The sequence below is a fragment of the Antedon mediterranea genome, chromosome 8 (genome assembly GCF_964355755.1).
Source record: "Antedon mediterranea chromosome 8, ecAntMedi1.1, whole genome shotgun sequence".
Taxonomy (NCBI): Eukaryota; Metazoa; Echinodermata; class Crinoidea; order Comatulida; family Antedonidae; genus Antedon; species Antedon mediterranea.
In genome coordinates this window covers 405,111-425,744 of record NC_092677.1, presented here as the reverse complement: position 1 = coordinate 425,744, position 20,634 = coordinate 405,111, and the positions used below count along the sequence as shown (strand labels likewise).

The following is a 20,634-nucleotide window of genomic DNA, read 5'->3' as shown; positions in this document are numbered from 1 at the left end:
CACAAAAACAATTTTAAAATATTGAAATCGCAAATCTTACTGTTTATATATTTTATGTTTATTATACAGTACAATTCATTTGAAATCTTTATGGTCAATAATTTAAACACAAAATAATAATTATTTCAAACACATATAACATGATTGATACCTTCAATGATTGATACCTTCAATGCATTTTGAAGACAGTTTTTTTTTTTTTATACATTTAAATTGATTCATATATATTAATAATTTCTTCAAATAAATTTTATTAATACGCATTCATGCATACCATTTCTATTAAGACTGTAAAGCTATATAAACACACATTCCCACAGATAAATGGTATCTGTAATCACTATTCATAGTCATATTTCAGTGGAAAAAAAAAAGAATATGTAGAAAATGTATGTGTAATTCGGGTTTCCTGTTTCTTCATTGCTTTCTCCCACTTACGTACATAGGTTTTTTTTATGTTAAACTGAGAAACGGAAGAAAGCTGAATTAAACATACATTTTTTACATAACTGTAACAAGTTCAAAGTTTATCCAAAATAAAAAAGTATATATATACTGTAATATCATTCTATCATCAATTACTTATTTCAATATATTCCAGTATTTAGAATTAAGGTCAAAGGTTAAATGTGAAGTTACTGTACTTAGCAGGTGGTAGAGTAAGATATGAAGAGGTGTAAAAGTTTATTGTGAATCTATTACTGTCATAATCTGCTGTTTGATTAATTTAGTAGCTTCACCAGCATTTGTTATAAAAAGTCTATCGTAACTGACCAATTTCAGGACGTCATTCTCTAAGAAACCATACTTAAAAGTGATAAGTTCCGGACAACGCTTCTTAGACGTGATCTTAGCGACACTTGCAAGCGCCCGTCTTGCTGTTATATGTGCAAATCCTTTGCGATCAGGTATGTCTCGTAGAATATACATGTGAGTATCAGTGGTGAGTAGATTGCTGAAAATCAGTAACACAAACTTAAAAATTGATAAACATAACAACTTAAGTGAAATAACTTTAGGAATGTGCTTAAAAATTAGTAACATATAATTAAAAATGTTATTTGATAAAGTAAAACAACTTAAGTGCAATAAATTTAGGCAGGTGGTTAAAAATTAGTAACATAGACTTAAAAATTGATAAATCAAAACAATTTAAGAGCAATAACTTAAAAATCAGTAAAAAGTTGGTGCCATATAACTTACCAAGGGCTCATGAATCCATTGTCTCTGACCTCTTGACATTTGAACTTGTATTTGACCTCTGGCTTCTTAAGCCACGTTTCAATGTTTACAACTTCTCTTCTGTCATCATCGGAAAGATTTGATGAACTTCCATCTGAAAAAATACAGAAAATAAATTGGTTATGGTGAGTTACAATATAAATCAGACACATCACATCAGTATGTAAATTCATTTAGAAATTTAGAGTTCTATCCTTGGTACCATGCTAATGATTGTGATTTGTTTTTGTTTGTGTTTGTATTAAAATATATAAAATCATTATAGTGTACATTATTTTTAATTATTAATACTGAATTAAGAGGTGGTACTGACCATTGTCATCATCATCATCTGCAATAGTAAAGACTGGTTGCATTTTACTTGCTTTGTATCTTTTGCCTACAACCTCACTACTAACATGTCTAATGATAACAAATAAACAGTGTTATTTAATGTATCTCTTGCCTACAACCTCACTACTAACATGTCTAATGATAACAAATAAACAGTGTGATTTAATGTATCTTTTGCCTACAACCTCACTACTAACATGTCTAATGATAACAAATACACAGTGTGATTTAATGTATCTCTTGCCTACAACCTCACTACTAACATGTCTAATGATAACAAATAAACAGTGTGATTTAATGTATCTCTTGCCTACAACCTCACTACTAACATGTCTAATGATAACAAATAAACAGTGTTATTAAATGTATCTCTTGCCTACAACCTCACTACTAACATGTCTAATGATAACAAATAAAAAGTGTTATTAAATCCATTCTTAAACACTACACTATTTTTCTAAAATTTGTTATCAGATCTCCAAACTAGAACATAGCTTAAATCATTTTTTATTCAGATTATTTCAACTAAAAACATTTACAAAATGTACCTGTCTTCTTGTGAGACTTCATTTTTAATAAAGTCAATCATTTTATCTTTGACTGTTGCTGATTTACTCTTTAGTGTTGACGTTAGTTTACCCATAAACGCTGCACCCTTCACGGCTAACGTCGGCTGAGACATATCTTCACACTAAGTAAAGTACATAAAAAAAACATATTTCAAAAACCACATATTTTGCTATATATCACATTTTAGTATAATATATCTTTAGTATCACTTAATGTGAAAAAGTTCAGGCTTAATACTACTTAACTTAACTTTATTTATAGTTCTGGTAATTTACCAATCATGTAATTTTTATATCGAAATTTATGAGTAAATGTGGTACTATTGAAAGTGAATGACCACCAATACTAGTATTAAGGCTATACTTAAGAATTGAATACATGGTGCTAAATTGTCATATACAGATACTTACTAGTTCTTCCTCTGATTGCGCCATCTCTGGTCTACACACTATACAAGTGGTAATAGAATGACCTGTTAACCCTGTAGCAAGTTCTTTTTCAAGTAATTTATGTAAAGCATCAAACCCTCCAGATGCTATGCTTACATATTGACTCTTTTTCTGAAAATGATCAATTTAATAATTTGTTTAAACCAAGCACTAGAAACATGAAGCTATCTTGGGTAACTAAACAAGAATCTTATCATCAATAGATCTGTTTATTTATATCATGATTATACTGTACAATAATTTAATCTATTCATTCAACTGCTTTATGTGTTTTCCTGTTACTTGACAACAAAAAACACACAATGATCTATCTTAATCTTGATTGTATAATTGAAAAACTCCAAATGGAGTATAACTCAATGTCTAGATAGAGGTTAAGGAGGGGAGAGCTAGTCAAAATTAGAGATCAACTTGAACAGGCTTTTAGTAATAATGGTTGGAGTATAGAAGGGTATTCCAATCTGATGTCTTTTTATCTGCCGCTGCATGAAGCAAACCTGGTTACTAGTCAATCCAGCATATAAAGTCTATTGCTGTGTTGTTGAAAACGTACAAAACAGAAGTACGAACCTGAAGGAAATTGGCAACAACCATGTGTACATATTGGTCCTCTTCTTCTCTGCCACTGCCCATGAAGCAGAGATGTTCACCAGCTGCATCAGACCCTGCATCCACAGCTTGCTGCTGAGCTGCTGAGAGAGCTTTGACCGCACTTGCAAACTCTGATGGCTGCTGTAACATCTGAAAGAAACCATCAACCAATTATGATAACAACATTATTAGAAAAAAAAAAAAATTGATATCCAGTTATAGCTTGAAGATGGTTTACATTAAGTGTGATTTGGGACAGAAAATTCATCTATAAAAGCTTTTGTTTCAGGACAGTAGAGGAGGAGCTTGTGATTGGTCAACTCATTTGCGTTAGAATCTAGACATCTTTGCATTCCGAGGTCTCTAGTGGAAACCAAGCTTTAGAAAGGTTACTCACAAGGTTTGCATCAAGGTGAAAAGCAGTTGGTAGATGCCCACTGTTGTATTGCTCAGCAGGTCGACAATCAACAACAAAATATGTAACACTGTCAGCCTAAAGAAAGAGAGATCAAGAGTTATATCACCTATCAGACATGCCTTAGTTCTTTTACGAATCAGTTTAGTACGCTGTTGGATTAGTACATCAGTGTAAAAACAAATTGGCTTTACATATGTAGAGTTGAGTATTACTTACAGAAGCCTGTGATGTTGACTGCACTAATTCTGATACATTAACTTGTAAACATAATTCATGAGACAGGTTATTTGTCCTATCTTTAGTGTTTGTGCCACCAAACATTGACTGGTAATCCTGAGGGGAAAAACAACAATATCCCTACATTAAAGGTATCTATACAAACACACTGGAAATATAAACTGAAAAGTGACAACAAAATGTAATGGTAATTCTGAGAAAAACACAACAGTATCTTTCCATTAAAGGTTTAGTGCATAAAACACACACTGACTGAAAAGAATAAACTAAAAAGAGAAACTGGGTTGAAAGTTTCTCACACCATGCACCTTCAACATTGCATATTTTGTCACTATGCCTGAACATAGCCATGGCTTAAGGTTTAAGCTCTGTCTACACTATCAAACTTTATGTGACAAAAAAATGTGATGTGCCCATATATGGGCATGATGATGTCATATTACTATCATAATTGGGCAAATCACTACCCTATTTTAGCACATCACACTTTATTTATTCCAAATTGCTTCAAAAGGCGAATAAACTGTAGTAAGTTTGCAGTACACCATGTGCTTTCAGACAGATTTCTATGCTTTTTAGTTTTGAGAATTACTTTAAAGATGTATTGTCCCTTGAAACACAAAAAATGAAAAAAAAAATATTCTAAATTTAAATTGGCCATATCAAAGTAATATTAAAGTTATTCACTTTAAGTCGAAAATTCGAGCCAAAAACAACAGTTTACGTAATTAACAAGTAAATTAATTAGATTACATTATTTCGTCTGAGAAATCGCTGCAAGCGAAAGTAAACAAAGATTTCAAACCACGAGTATGCATTATGCATGATGCTAATTAGGATTGTTTACAACTCATCACGGTTGAAAAGGTGTTTTCACACAGATCGCGAGGAAGTTTTATGATTATGCATACAGAGTAGCCAAACAAGCGCATTGCATTATGGGATATGTTTTGATTGAAAACTTTGACTGGAAGTTATTTTTTTTTTTGTATTTCGGTTAAATTATTTTTTTTTTGACTAATTTTTGGTGAAAGTTAATAACTATTATGATACTTCAAAATGAACCACTTTTTTTGGAAATAAAAAAAATTTTTGTTTTTTGGAATTAGTCAAAGGGACAGACAATACATCTTTAAATACAGCATATAAAAAAACATAAAAGGTAACAGCATAGGCTCATTGAATAATGCAACACTCACTAACCCTTCTGAATGACTGAGGTGTTTTTGAGGCATAGTACTGAGCTAATGAACAAAAATCATCAACATCTTCAGCTTCAAGTTGATCGGGAAAATTAGCTAAACTGTCAATAATAACTTGATTGCCTTCACCACTTAATGTAAAGATGTGGTCTCTAAATAAATATAAACAAACCAATACAATGAGATTTGTGTAAAGAGTCAAAATGATTGTCTATTCTGTCTGTATTTGTATATTTTTATGTGTATGCACAGAATTGATTCTTAAATAAATAATGAATTAAACCTATTCGTTATTGTAGATGAAGAAGTATTCTATATATTTTAGCTTAGAGATTGCGAATTCGTTTTTTTTTTCTTTGTTATAAGTTTTTTTGATGAAATATTTCCGAAATAAAGGAATTGAATTGAATTGTATGTTAGTATTATTGTGTGTCTCATATTGTGAACAGTTTGCCTAAATTAAATCAAACAAATTTAAAGACAGTACTACTTACTTAGCATTGACTAAAATTACTAATCCAAGAAAAAAGATTAAGAAAGGGTCGGCTTGAAGGAAGTAGACATTCCACATGGACTGTACGACGTCAGCATCACAGTTACCAGCAAATACGGACGCAAACTATAGGCAAAATAGTGCATGAATGTACGTGAACCAATATTGATGATAACAATAACTACAGCTTTATATATATTATGTATCAATTCTTGTTGTATTCATTTTATATTTTGTTTATTCTACAATTCTGTTGTTAATATTTAGGGTGTTTCATTTAGGGACCACAGTGGAAATAAAGTTGCTTTTTGTACTTGGTTTTTATCCTTGATTGATCTACTTGATTATCAGAATAAATAAATAAAAAATTAACATTTATTTATAATAAACTCTATAAGAAAGGAGTGTATTACAATGGAGTATTAATTTATAATAAAATTACAAATATTACAAAGAAGATGATAAGACCAAGGCTTACCCATTTCTTTGTGTAACTTTCTGGTGAGATGCGTTTTGTATCTAGAAAATTGCACAACTCCGGTTCATGATACATGAGTAAAAGACGGAAAAGATGAAAACACTTTTTATAAGAACTTCTATCCCTATAAAAAAGAAATGTTTGTTTTATTCACATTTGAAAAACATGAGTAAAAGAAAAACTTTTTTTACTTTTTACTTTATGTCGACCTTATAATAAAAATGAAATATGTAATATTTTTCATGTGAACTGTTATAAATACCTTGGTACGAATCGTGTCATAACAGCATAGAAACAGTTGTACAGATCACATTTGTCCATCTTCAAAGCTACAAACGGTGACAGAATCTCTAACCAACCGTTCTTTTTATCATATTTGACATTTTTTGACTTACAGTAAAATGTAACTACAGATTCAATGTCACTAGCTAAAGACAATTTCTCAGCTTGTGTATTGTCAAATTTATCTGCAAAAAAAAAAGTAAATAAAATAACTTATAATAAAGTTTGAAGATTCCGTTAACTCATAATATTAGAGGAGAAAGGTCTATTGTAGGTTTATCCAGGTAAGCATGGCATGAAATAGACATTTTTAAATAATAGTATGTTGCTTTATGAATTTCTCAATTTCTGATATCAATACATTTGACTGATTATTGATTACTTCATTCAAGAGGCAGCTGTAGCATAACAAAAACGACGTTGGGATATTCACAAACTTACTAATTCTCTTTTCATTAATTTAGTTACCAACAATAAAACTGGGCCCGCACTAGAAGCAAAGGCTTGTCTCATGAGGGCCCCGAAACACACATCCTTTTGGAAACAGGTGTACTGCAAACCATTTATTTATTTGTCTTAGTCTAATCATCCGTATTCACCTGTATTGTTGTTTTTGTTGCTAGTGCATTTTGGCAATACAATTTTGTGCACAATTTCATAGAAATACAGTATTTGTTAGATAAATCATGAATGATTCCACCAAACTTCCGAGTTAATATAACAATAGTGAGGCATTTTAATGCAGTTTGCCTATTCATTAAATGCCGCACTATCGTTATTTTAACTCGAAAATACAGTATTGGTTTAAAAAACCTGTTTTTTGTTTACATTCTTTACAATCAATAAATACTTGTTATCACATACTTTTACATTTGCCAGAACATACCTACAAATTCTTTACAATCAATACGTAGTTGGTCCTGATCTTCAAGATCAAAAATTCCATCAAAGGTTGCCAGGCTGTCACCTTTTTTGGCAACATTTAAACATATCTTTAAAATCAAATAAATAGATGTTAAATATAAGAAATATTTGTTTGCCAGTGGCTCAAACTACAAACAGGTAACTGATGTAAAGATGTTCTCATCTTTTGATATTTTTAAATTCTTTTTCCATGTTTTATAAAACATTATTTTAAATATTTAGTTTTATTTTTTACTTTTTCAAGAAACTTATATTTATTTACATATATTACATATTATTGTTCAACTCTGTGACGAAATTAAATAAAAAATACAAATAAAAAGGGGATGAGAGTTGCACACCAAACTCTTCTTATTTCTTCTGTTAAGGGCATTAAGGTTTGCAGAATGCGTTATAAAAGTCAAAATTAATAATTATTATTATTAATTATTAATTTCTGAATTGTGAATGAATGGAGAACAACAAGGGATGAATAAAGTTCAAGCTCAAGTACAGTGAGTTAGATGAAGTGATTGAGTACAACATACTTTCCATGATTCTGCAACGTAGTGGTCAGGAATCTGTCTTCCTTTGCAGATGTTTCTCAAAGCTCCAAAGTCACAACATTCTGCAAGGGCATCTTCCAGGTCTTGATGCCTACAAAACAATTGATTTTTCAAAATAAAAAGAATTAGTAATAATCTTCTATTTTAACAAATATTATTATTAAAAACACTGTTTGTTAGTGCATTTGTACTTTGTAGTACCAAAGATATTAAAATTGCACACAAAATAATTCACAGTGAACAAGAATGTATAAATGCAATTCCCCTCTCATTCACACTGTGTGCAATTGTGGCCCCTCCCCTCTGTTCAGCAACAGTGTGTGTGTAAACGACCGTGTAAACAACCTCTGCTGTGTGGCCAGAAGTAGAGTTCCACACTGGCCAGAGCACTGCATTCAGATACTTGGCTAGGCAGCCTAGCCTAGTTCCACTACGAACCCTGGTTATAAATTTTGCAAACGCTTATTTTCGGTTTAAAGCATGCTATATTGTAGTGCAATTATTCATTGTAGGTGGAGACAAAACCTGAGTATTTCCTGGACTATTACACCCTCAAACCTGCAGTTTAAACACTCACCAACTTGTGTCTTCCAACACTTCGCAACCAGCTTCGTCTGCCATTTTTGCTAAATTAAATGACGTGTATGCGGAAGCACTATAGAGGGCGTGTATTTACTTCCGCGTTCACACTGTTCAACAATCTGCCCACAGGAGGTGATACATCTCGATGGTGAATCTCAGATAAATCGTGTTATTTCTCTAAAAAAAGAACAAAATGTGGACAAAATGAAAGATGAGTAATATTTTGATAATGTTTTAACATATAAAATCTCAGTTTACCGGTAAGCAGTGGCGCAGGTCGGTGAATAAAGCCTTTTTACCGTGTTGTGTGGCTAGCTGCTGTGCAAGGCTAGGTTTTTTTGTTGTTTTTTGAAGGTAAACGAAGAGGCAGCCAGTGGACTGGACTGAGAAGCAGTGATGGCAAGCGGTGGTGCCAGAGCTTTTTTAAGCGGCTTAAGTAAACTGGGAGGTGCGGTAGCTGATCTTGTAGCACCAACAAGACCAACTGTTGACCGCAGAACACTCGAACGAACATGGAGATGGATGGAAAAAGTAATGCGGCTTTGCCAACATCCCAAAATGAAACTAAAAAACAGCCCCCCTTATATTCTTGACATTCTCCCGGACACGTATCATCATCTACGAACTATCTGGACCAAATATGAAGATCGTGTTCATGTTTTGAATGAAATAGAATACTTTCGGATCTTCGTCGATAATATTATGCGCAAGACGAAACAGACAATTAAACTTTTTAAGGACAACAAAGAACGAATGTTTGATGAGTCTGCAACGTGCCGGCGTGAATTAAATAGACTCTCGTTAATCTTTAGTCATAATTTAGCGGAGATAAAAGCGGTATTTCCAAACGGTATTTACATCGACTCTCATTTTAGGATTACAAAGCAGGATGCTTCAGACTTCTGGAAGAAGAATTTTGGAACAAGGTAAGACTAGAAAGAAATGAATGTTTTAAATAATTTTCCAACATACAGTACAGGTATAAATAATAATGTATTATTATTATGTATGAAATAGTAATATTTAAGTATGATACTTACTTAATAGTAATATTTAAGTATGATACTTACTAGCTAAAAGGATACATAGTTATTATTGTTTAGAAGTGTAATAAAAGAAAGTCTATTAATATTTATCTTTTTATTATAATTTTTTAAATTACTGTTTTTATTTACATTCCAATATTATTTAAAAAATAATTTTATATAATTTATCATTATTTTTTTTTGTATTGTCTGTTTATTAGTTATTTTTACCAACTATAAGATTTATATTGAGTGGTATGTTTGTGGTGTTATCAATTTGTGTGTAGGCGATGTCTTTTTTTCATTATTAAATCCAAGTATATTTAACAGTTTGGTATAAAATGCCTCTCAACCTAAAAATATTCTGACTCATCTTTTAGGGTTCCTTTACCAACATTAGTATGATATATTTGTCTTCAAATCCAATTGGATAATACAGTAGATCAATTGTCATATTCCAAGGCCTACTATGTATTTAATATTAATGACCTATTGTTTGAAAGCTTTATACCGGAGGTTGCAAGATGGTAAATTAAAGAAGACAAAATCTCAACTTAATTAATTTAAAGCTGAGTTGTAATCCGTGGTATCTTATTTTGTTATATATATACTTTTAAATAAATTAAAAGTATGTTTTCAAAATCAATATGGATGGCCATTTTGCACTTTTAACAGATTTTTATTTTTTCTATCCAAACATCCATTGAAACAAAATCATGAATTTATATTAAAACAAGGAACATGTTTGCCAGTGTACATTTGGATAGCCAACTGCTACACAGGAGTACCTTAAAACAAGTAACATGTTTGCCAGTGTACATTTGGATAGCCAACTGCTACACAGGAGTACCTTAAAACAAGTAACATGTTTGCCAGTGTACATTTGGATAGCCAACTGCTACACAGGAGTACCTTAAAACAAGTAACATGTTTGCCAGTGTACATTTGGATAGCCAACTGCTACACAGGAGTACCTTAAAACAAGTAACATGTTTGCCAGTGTACATTTGGATAGCCAACTGCTACACAGGAGTACCTTAAAACAAGTAACATGTTTGCCAGTGTACATTTGGATAGCCAACTGCTACACAGGAGTACCTTAAAACAAGTAACATGTTTGCCAGTGTACATTTGGATAGCCAACTGCTACACAGGAGTACCTTAAAACAAGTAACATGTTTGCCAGTGTACATTTGGATAGCCAACTGCTACACAGGAGTACCTAACTGTAGTCAATGCTATGCAATGGTGTCTCTTAAAATTCAAATTATTAGTTAATGTCAGTGTGAAAAACAAACAATCTTGAGATCTAAATAAACAAACACCAAATCTACTTCCCTGATCACACACTGTACAATGTTTAGGCATTATTTCCTGCTACTAGAATGTACAGTATATACACAGTATGGAAGTCCACACTCCTTTAGTGAATTTTGGTGTATTGTTTCCAGATATATTATCTCCTTGAAAATTAATTTTATTTGTTGAATATGACATTTTAATGTCCATATCCAAATTCACTTTGACCAAAAATGATTTACCTGATAAAACTGCAAAAAAAGGTTAAATTTTCTATCATCCACTCCGACTATTTATTGCATTTAACTGTTTACAGTATTTTGAAGTAAAATCATTTTTTTTCTACATTAGATGGAGTATAAAACTCCATCCTTTACTATTTAGTGATTAACTTGATTAAATTTACAAAATGGCCTGTTCAAAGTCTGATTTTAATAATCTTTATTGTTCAGGTCTATCACCAATTTTTGGATATTAAACCAGTTAGCAGTGAGTCTAGTGCAATAACATAAACATACAGCGCACAAGATGTTAGACCAGCTTATATTCAACAATTTATTCATTTGACATGGCTTTGAGACAGTATTCTTGTCAGTTTTATTTTTTATTGACCAGGTATTTTTTTATACTTTATATACTGCATTTTGCACTTTTTATGATTGTACAGTAACTACAGCAGTACTCTCCCAATACAGACTTTTCTTGAAGTCCAAACAGTTCAAATTAACTTTTACCATTAAAAACACATACCAGATACCAGACTTTTCAGGAAACCAGATATATTTACTGTGGCCAGCCTATACTGTAGGTGTCCGGTATTTGAAAAGATGACTGTTCTAGAAATGATTAATTGTTAGTTTACAGGCACCTACAGTATCCTATCTACAGATGTATTTGAGATGTTTAAATAGATTTCTCTGAAATTGTGTATGCTGTACTGTACTGTAAATAAAAATAATGATAACTAACTGTATTGATCAGTTACGTTGTTCAATCCAGGAAATGTTTTTTAAATGTATTGTAAAAATAAATGTCATGGAGCATAAACAGGTTTACAATAGAAATGACTGTATATTCCAAAAATTGAATGATGGTCTAAGAAATAGCGTCGCTGAATTGTATTCAATGAAAGTAAGTTGCATTGTTATACTACTGGATAAACATGTATGTACTTCCTTGAATTTAACAACTTTAGAAAAGGTTTCTGATGCGAGCTGATTAATACCCGTGAGAATCAATTTCTGTCTATAGTATCAAACTATCTTGACAAAAAAAGTGTGATATACCCAAATGTGGTACGGTAGTGATATACCCAAATATGGTAGTGATATACCAAATATGGTAGTGATATGACATCATCATATACATATATGGACACATCACATTTTTATGTCGCATAAAGTTTGATAGTGTAGACAGAGCTTTATTAACAAAAACAGGACAAATTTCATATTAAACTGGTTAAAATGCTAAATCAATGGTGATGATTGGAACATCATATTTAACTGATCATTGCTCTAGAATTTCTAGAATCAAAATAAGTCAACTATTGTAACATATTCTTTTTTTTTACCACATTACCTTGTTGCATTTTGGGTAATGTTGCAGATAATTATGCAGTAATTCATATAAATTTATTTTTTTATTCACTTTCAAATTATGATTATCGTTTCAATGGATCGACCCACTCACTGTAGAAACCACTAATACTCATGGGGATTAACTAACCATTTATCCCCTATGTGAACCCATTAATCCCCTATGTGGACCCATTATTAATCCCATGGGATTACTATTAATAGACGATATCTTATAGCCTACAGTTTTATATCATAAGAGATTAACCTACATATAATTTTGATTTTTACATTTGCCTAATTTTGAAGTAAATTTTGTTAAAAATATGTTCATACCAGCATTGCTATGAACATTTATGTAAAGTCATGTTGTTGAATGAACAGTGGTTTCCTTATGGTTTTGGTTGCTGAAAGGAAAAGGAAAACCACAAAAAAAATGATTATGTTTTACTTCTGACCGACAAAATACAATTTAAACTGTACAGTATAATTTGACTGATGATCAATCATTACAAAAACAATAATTTTACATTGTTAAGTTCATTATTATATAGCTTTACAGTGATTGATTAAATTAATAAACCTAGGGATCATCTGCTCATTAATGAGTCATCGTATTACCCATTGATTCTATAATATAGAGAGCATGTCTAATTATTATGGATTTACGCAAGTAACATAAAAACTCAAGGTGAACCCTGCTTCAATTCAAAATGTGGCCCAATAAAACACAATGCAACTTAACAACAAAACAGTTGGAATTTGAATAATTAAAGGTATATGTATTAATAATAGTCATCAGTTTATTGTATTAATAATCAATATTAATCAATATGAATATCAATAATTAATATTAATCAATAATCAATATGAATATCAATAATCAATATTAATCAATAATCAATATGAATATCAATAATCAATATTAATCAATATGAATATCAATATTTTATATAGAAAAACAAACAAATAATATTATCAATAAAATTCAAATTCAATCAATTTTTTGAATGTATTACATATTGATTAATAAGAGATTATAATAATCTCTTATTATAGAAAAAAAATGGTTAGGATGGATAGATTAAAAAGAACAATTGAACACTAACTTAAATGAAGATAAAACTGAATGATGTTGAAAAAATGATCCATGCTAAAATGAGGCTATGATGTACAATAAGTACATACTTAATATGATGATGTAATTTGACTGCTTACCATTAAGAATAAAACTACCATACTGACACAAATAGTAACACTAATCATCAATGGAGTGTTTGTTGATCACATGACAGTAACATTGTATTCTGATTGGTCGCATCTTCAATCATGTCCAATCTATTAATTAGATACTAATCTACCCAACGTGTCTGACAGTCGTTATTTTCACTTTGTAGCGTTTTAGGGTTTCAAAATTATTGGATTCTACTTAAAATGATTAACATTTTCAACACATTATGTTGGATTGTTTTTACAATTTAGGAATTGCCATTAACAATATCATGGTGGTTAAAAAAAACGGCAACAACAAATAAAATGAATAATAATACAAGAGAAAGTGACATGTTGATGAATCACCCACAATTTAGATTGCTAATAACAATATCACTAAAATGGTAACAACAAATAAAATGAATATAAAGCCTTGTCTACACTATCAAACTTTATGTGACCAAAAAATGTGCCCATATATGGACATGATGGTGTCATATCACTACCATATTTGAGCATATCACTACCATATCTGGGCACATCATCATCACATTTTTTGTCTATCTAGTTTGATAGTGTAGACAGAACTTAATACTATGGAAAGAGAGAATTGATTGTCCAACAAAGGTAAACAAATAAAACAAAATTGTTTTTGAAAAAATAACCTTTTTTGTTTCTTTGCAGAACTATAGTTACTTGGCGTGCGTTTCGGCAGACCCTAGCTGAGGTCCATCCCATCCATTCTGGTCTTGAAGCGATTGCTCTGAAAACAACGATTGATCTCACCTGCAATGACTACATATCTAACTTTGAGTTTGATGTGTTTACTCGACTCTTTCAACCGTTTAGCTCACTTTTGGTGAATTGGAACAGCTTAGCTGTGAAACACAAAGGCTACATGTCCTTTATGACATATGATGAGGTGAAACAACGACTCAATAAATATATTCACAAACCAGGAAGGTACAGTAGTAACAATATTAACAATTCAATAACATTTCTATGAATATCAAATACTGTTGTAGAGAAGACATTCACAACAAAGCACAAAATGTTTAGTTATATGAATACATTTTAAATAGTTTGTTTTTTATTTGTTGCTCATTCATGAAATACAATATTACAAATACATACAAATGACAGGATGAGAGCAAGAGGATAATCATATAAGCTCTAGAGCTTGTTTCCATAGGGGTAACACTAACAAACATAAAAGAAACATACATAGTTATTAATAGGATTCATGAAACCTATACAGTAGGCCTGTTATTTGCTTTTGGTGTAAGTTTCTTTTTCTTTTCATTTTATTTAATTTTTTGTTAAAAAGAAATAAAATATAAAATTTAAAAGAAAGCAAAATGTTCATCTCCCTGGCAAAACAATGGTAAATAGAGGGAATTCCATCATGAAATTAAAAAATTTTCTTTTTTTTCCAGCTATATTTTTCGTCTGAGCTGCACGCGTCTAGGCCAGTGGGCGATTGGCTATGTAACGCAAGAAGGTAATATCTTACAGACCATTCCCCAGAACAAATCACTTTGTCAGGCATTGATTGATGGCAATAAGGAAGGCTTGTAAGTTATACTGGAGCTAGTGCATGTCATTAAAAATATGATTGCAATTTGCATCAAAGTTTCACAATTTGTGCATGAAATCTCATGATTAATTATTGCATTTAATTGTTTGTTTGACAATAATTTTTGTAAAATCAAAAGTTGCAGATTCAAAAATAAAAGTAAATTTTTTTCATAGAAACCAGTACAATGTTTCTTTTGTTATGGAGACTTTTCGTTTGTTAATTAGGTCGAAATAAATGACATTTCATGTTTAACTTTAGTTACTTGTATCCTGATGGAGATGATATGAACCCTGACCTCACCAGTATCCTAATTAAGCCGCATGAAGAGCACATTCATGTTTCACAAGACCAGTATGAGTTGTATTGTGAAATGGGTTCTACATTTCAACTATGTAAGATTTGTGCGGAGAATGACAAGGATGTGAGATTAGAGCCGTGTGGACACCTCCTGTGTACCCCTTGTCTGAATGCATGGCAGGTGAGTGTGTCTCTTATCTTCTGGCTCAGGCCATACATAATACTACAGTACTCTCACACATCACTGCAGTTTTTAACTTCTTGGCATATTATCCTTTATGCAAGATACTTTATTGCCTCATTATAAAGAACTTTGTATCCCACTATTTGAAAAGATTAAGGAATATCTCTGGTATGCTGATCATTTACTGTTAGGCCTGCTGGTGGAAGAACAGTCTTAAGAGAAGAAAACTGCGTAGCTTGTGCCACACAGAATCTATATCTATCCTGAGCGGAAACCGCCCGTCCGCTCCACGCTTTGTGTAAATGGTCATAAGGAATAACATAGATTCTATATTTTTATTACCGTTACTGCTCATCTGTAAATTGGCCTTTATAAGTCACCCAGTATAAAATCAAATCTCACTACTACTAGTACATTTTTATATTCTATAAAAAGTTATTATTAATGTTATTTAATATCCATGCACATTACAGAATGTATTGTTATATCCATACTGTATAACTATTAAACAAAGTCTGTTTATCTTTCAGCTAAGAATGCATACTAACAAGGTAAGTTGGGTTTAATTGTTAATTCTTATGTGTCATTTCTAAAATTTGTATGACCGAGATTAGAGAAGCAGTTTCTAGATTTGATAAACAAGCAATATTTTGCTTAGTCTATTTTGGCCTACAGTAGCTTACCTGGATAAACCGACAAATGCCATATTCTCCTCAAAGAGCGAGATGTACTCAAAAAGTAGAAAATTCATTGAACACCCCTCTTTATAAATAGTACAGTCCACAAACCATGAAAAAAAATACTTTGCTTAATCTACAGGACAATGAAAATCAAGGGTGTCCATTTTGTCGATGCGAAATTAAAGGGACAGAAAAGATAAAGATTGACCCGTATGACCCCAAGAAGATCACCGTTATCAATAGCTCAGCACCGCTAGAAGGACGAGGAGACGATAGGGAAATAGAGGATGATGATTGGCTAGAGGTAAGATTGAATGAATAGTGTGTTGATGATGGTCGGGGCATATTACACTTTCTGTAGTTTAGTGAGGCATGCCACAGCATGGTGTAAAAAGCTTGGTTTCCACTTGGAAGCAACGAAAGGATGTAACCAAACCGCAAGTAATTTGACCAATAACAACGTCGCTTGGTCAACTCACTTGTGTTGCGCTGACATTGTGAGTTGCGTCCAAGTTGGCAACAACTTTAATAGTGGGTGGAGGTTTCTAGGTTGTCATTCATCATAATACAAAGGTTTTAGCACATCATTAGATAAACCCATTTAAATAGTTGACTAAAAGAGTTCAGGAAGGGTTGTCATTATATGTTAGTTGTAATGTTTATATTGCAATTCAATTTATAGCAAACTGGTTTTCATTTTTATAATATTTGTCCGCATGTTTTCTAACACTAACAGTCTTGTATTTAATATTATGCAGCAAAATATTCATTAAAAAAATCTGAATTTTTGTGCTGATATATAATATACTTATTTTAATATAATATTCTTTATTTCTCGTCGTCGCTACATTTTGTGTGATCATTTTCACTAATAAATATTGCTACTTGATATATCTATCGATAGTAATATGCCACATTTTGTTTTCATAGGACCCATCTCATTGGACAATTGCTATACCTACTACCGCACCGAATAATAGCGGTACAACTAGCACAGTAACTACCACTACCACCACATCTAGTGGCTCCGCCCAGAACACCCCAGACACTTCTAAAAAATCCACCGCTACTAACAAGGTACAACCACTATTAATGACAGGGACCAGAGCAATGAGTCACAAATCTATATAACCAATATTTTTGGCAATTTTTACTACTGTACTATAGTATCAGCTTCTTTTTTTTTTGCTTTTTAACTAAAATCATGCATTCGTAAATTAATTGTTATTTATCAATTGTTTACCATTGAACACAACATTTCAATTTGCACATAATATAAATAATATTTTGTTAATTTCTCTTAAAAATGAAAATCCATATTTTATGTATTATTTCATGGTGTACAGGTTTTACTAAATTTGTGGTCAATGTTTCTCTGTCTCTGTCATTTCTGCAGTTTCATATATTAACATAGTTTACTGAATTCGCATTTTTTATTACTATACTAATAATACCATTAAAACAGGGATGTAACTTCAAAGATCCTAGAGTGCTGGGGAGGGTGGGGGGGGGGGGTGGAATATCTGTAATATTACCAATGATCAAGGAGGTGCTTAGAATGGGTGTAACTTAAAAAATCCTAGAGTGCGGGGGTGGGAGATATCTGTAATATTACCAATGATCAAGGAGGTGCTTAGAATGCACATTCATTTAGACTAGACAAAAAGTAGTGAGCCCTCTAACGGTCATTTGTGATTTCTGAGATTCATCGAAGCGCGACAACATCACCCGGAAATGATGTGAATTTAAAATTTTAATAGGGTTAAACTCTTTTAACCAATTGAAAGCCTTAAATTATAGTTCCTTATGAATAATTCATGAGAATAATTAAAGCAAGGGTTGAAGAAGCATGTGACTTGGTTTTTGGAACAGGATAGCAGTTATGAGCGTGTCAGGTAATCATTAAATTTGCTCTTCTTTTTGTTAGATTTTATACGGTTTTTATCAATAATAATATTGTACATTTTTACGAGACCATAACAAAATTCCTCAATTTTTGAGTAAACGAGTGACTAAATAAAAAGTTACTATGTAATGTAAATATTCGTTTGACAAAAAATGGGCATGTTGATATTTTCAGGTATTTTTTAAATGGCGATTGAAATAGGTAAACAAATCACATGTAACGGTGGTTTGTGCGAAGCTGGGCCTAGCCTTGATGGTCCAACGCGTACTGCGTGTTAATCAATGCGTATAAGATACACACGTAGTCGTTTAGGCCAATTTTTTTACATGTTTATTTATTAATATTAGGCCCCATTCTCATTTATTTTAATTAATGTACTGAATGTACCACACTTTACAACTCTATATAAATTAGATTTTGTACTTGTATTAAATTCAAACGTTTTATGGGATTTAAAACATTAAGCTAGGCCTTGTAGTAGGCCTAGGACCACATGCTAGGTTTTTCAGCCTAATTTATCATGCAGTAGGCCTATACCTCTAGCCCATCTTTCAAATACATATTTAAATTAACATACTTTTTATATTTCTATATTTTTTATAGGATCTGACTCCAGAAAACATTTGCATCACTTGAAAGCGGCTATTTATGGACAGCATGTTGACATTAAAAAAAATTTGACCAGCTCTTATTAATTAAATGTCTTTTAAATTAAAGGTTTTCATTATAATGAAATGTACGGTGACAGAAATTTAAATGATTCTCATAATTGAGGTTTCTCATAGATTTAATATTGAAGGTAAATAAATAAAGCTGTTTGTTATTCTTGCCTTTAGAAATAAACATGTTGTTAGTACTATATTATTAGGCCTAGGCCATTATACAAATTAAAACTAAAAAAATACAGTAATCATATTTAAGGCCTACAAACAAGTACCTTACTTGATTTGATTTTTTTCAAATATTTAATTGATGAAATAAATGAGTTTGACTTTTCAATTAGTTGCCATTTTATTAGTTTCTGTGTGTTTTTATTTATATTCTTAAAATAATTGTATACAACAACTTTAAAGTATTGCGCAGAAGTGATCAAATTATAGTAGGCCTATTTGTATGTTATTGTCGCTTAAAATTATGCAGTTAAAGCATTTGATTTTAGGGTGACAGAAACGGTTAGGCAAGAAAAAAATTGTAAAAACAATTAAACATAATTTACCCCTAATGCATGTATATGTAGAAAACATTGCTTATGTTAGCGCGACCGAAACTCGCTACTGGGAATAGAGCCTGCAAAAGCGACGCGTACACACCTACTCGGGCACCGGCGGAGCGCGATCGATAGTAAATATACCCGATTTCAAATGATCATAAAATTCTTTTAAAAAATATCAACATTTTGATTTTTTGAGGATTAAAAGTAAAGATATTGAAATTTAACATAATATTTACAAATATGTATTTAAAAATTCGGAAACAATTTTAGCGTGATATTATTTTTAGAGTTCCGCGATTTCCTACGCAGGATTTGTTTGTTTTCATTGTTAATGGGCGAATGTTACCTAAACTAGAATCGTTATAAATCTTTTAAATTTGTATTATAAGTAATTTCTTTAGTATTCTTAGTAACATCGAATGTTTCTAATTAACTAGCAGTTATTTATACTAACTATTGTTCAATAATAAGCATGTATGAAGTGAAAATCTATAGTAATAATGTTCTTAGTCAGTTCGTCTCGCTCGCGTGAAGTCTTCGGGTTTCTCAATACAATTCTCAGCGGTAAAGATAGGCTCGCGCTAATGTTTAAATCAAAAGCGCTCTCAAAACACTTTTTGTCCAAAATTCGCAATATGACGTGAGTGTGAATGGGTGTAACTTCAAAGATCCTAGAGTGCAGGGTGTGGAATATCTGTAATATTACCAATGATCAAGGAGGTGCTTAGAATGGGTGTAACTTCAAAGATCCTAGAGTGCGGGGGTGGGAGATATCTGTAATATTACCAATGATCAAGGAGGTGTTTAGAATGGGTGTAACTTAAAAAATCCTAGAGTGCGGGGGTGGGGATATCTGTAATATTATCAATGATCAAGGAGGTGCTTAGAATGGGTGTAACTTCAAAGATCCTAGAGTGCGGGGGTGTAATATTGTAATGTAATATTACCTTGGAATGGGTGTTAAGTGTGGTGTAAAATTTCATGATGAATGACAAAATGATATGCTAATCAGTGGCGGATCCAGACGGGGACGCACCCTCCGCACGCGTGAACGTGAGAGTGCCATTTCCGACCATCTAGGGGTGTTACTGTTACATTTTCAAAATCGCCTCAACTCAGCCCCAACCATGGTGGGCCTGAGTTGGTGTTAACTTTCTACAGTTGCACCCCCCCCCCCCCCCCCTTGATCCGCCCCTGTGCTAATTACCCACTCACCCAACTAAGTACATCCCTATGGTTTTATTGAAGAAATATAATTTTGATGTTGTGAATAGATTTAGTTGTAGAATGAAGTTGGGTTTTTTGCTTACTACATT

At 31.9% G+C, this 20,634-nt stretch overlaps 2 protein-coding genes across 5 annotated transcripts in view; one reads left to right on the top strand and one right to left on the bottom strand.

Moving 5' to 3' along the window:
* Window positions 1-541: 541 nt before the first annotated feature.
* Window positions 542-14,153, bottom strand: LOC140056803 (TBC1 domain family member 23-like). Its single transcript, XM_072102292.1, has 16 exons — window positions 14,125-14,153; window positions 8,342-8,523; window positions 7,747-7,855; window positions 7,182-7,287; window positions 6,276-6,480; window positions 6,014-6,137; window positions 5,537-5,661; window positions 5,044-5,194; window positions 3,820-3,936; window positions 3,583-3,678; window positions 3,165-3,335; window positions 2,556-2,705; window positions 2,124-2,266; window positions 1,556-1,644; window positions 1,204-1,336; window positions 542-955 (listed from the first exon to the last, which is right to left on the bottom strand). The coding sequence occupies exons 2-16, from the start codon at window positions 8,383-8,385 to the stop codon at window positions 685-687; spliced, it is 2,034 nt and encodes a 677-aa protein (XP_071958393.1). The 5' UTR covers window positions 8,386-8,523; window positions 14,125-14,153; the 3' UTR covers window positions 542-684.
* The window catches only part of LOC140056802 (E3 ubiquitin-protein ligase CBL-like), a 24,139-nt gene continuing 11,972 nt past the window's right edge, over window positions 8,468-20,634 (top strand). For 3 of the 4 annotated variants that reach the window (XM_072102291.1, XM_072102290.1, XM_072102288.1), the window contains exons 1-7: window positions 8,468-9,272; window positions 14,144-14,422; window positions 14,896-15,033; window positions 15,297-15,516; window positions 16,050-16,070; window positions 16,339-16,503; window positions 17,130-17,276. In XM_072102291.1, the coding sequence (XP_071958392.1) occupies window positions 8,743-9,272; window positions 14,144-14,422; window positions 14,896-15,033; window positions 15,297-15,516; window positions 16,050-16,070; window positions 16,339-16,503; window positions 17,130-17,276 (1,500 nt within the window). In that variant the 5' untranslated portion in view covers window positions 8,468-8,742. The remainder of the gene's footprint in view (window positions 9,273-14,143; window positions 14,423-14,895; window positions 15,034-15,296; window positions 15,517-16,049; window positions 16,071-16,338; window positions 16,504-17,129; window positions 17,277-20,634) is intronic. The other variant, XM_072102289.1, reaches the window with a different exon arrangement.

Excerpts from the sequence above, each read along its gene's own strand:
- LOC140056803 (XM_072102292.1), bottom strand. The coding sequence starts at position 8,385 with ATGGCAGACGAAGCTGGTTGCGAAGTGTTGGAAGACACAAGTTG. Across the intron at positions 6,138-6,275 it reads ATGACACGATTCGTACCAAG|GGATAGAAGTTCTTATAAAA; the intron begins GTATTTATAACA and ends TCTTTTTTATAG. Across the intron at positions 3,937-5,043 it reads CACCTCAGTCATTCAGAAGG|GATTACCAGTCAATGTTTGG; the intron begins GTTAGTGAGTGT and ends TTTTCCCCTCAG.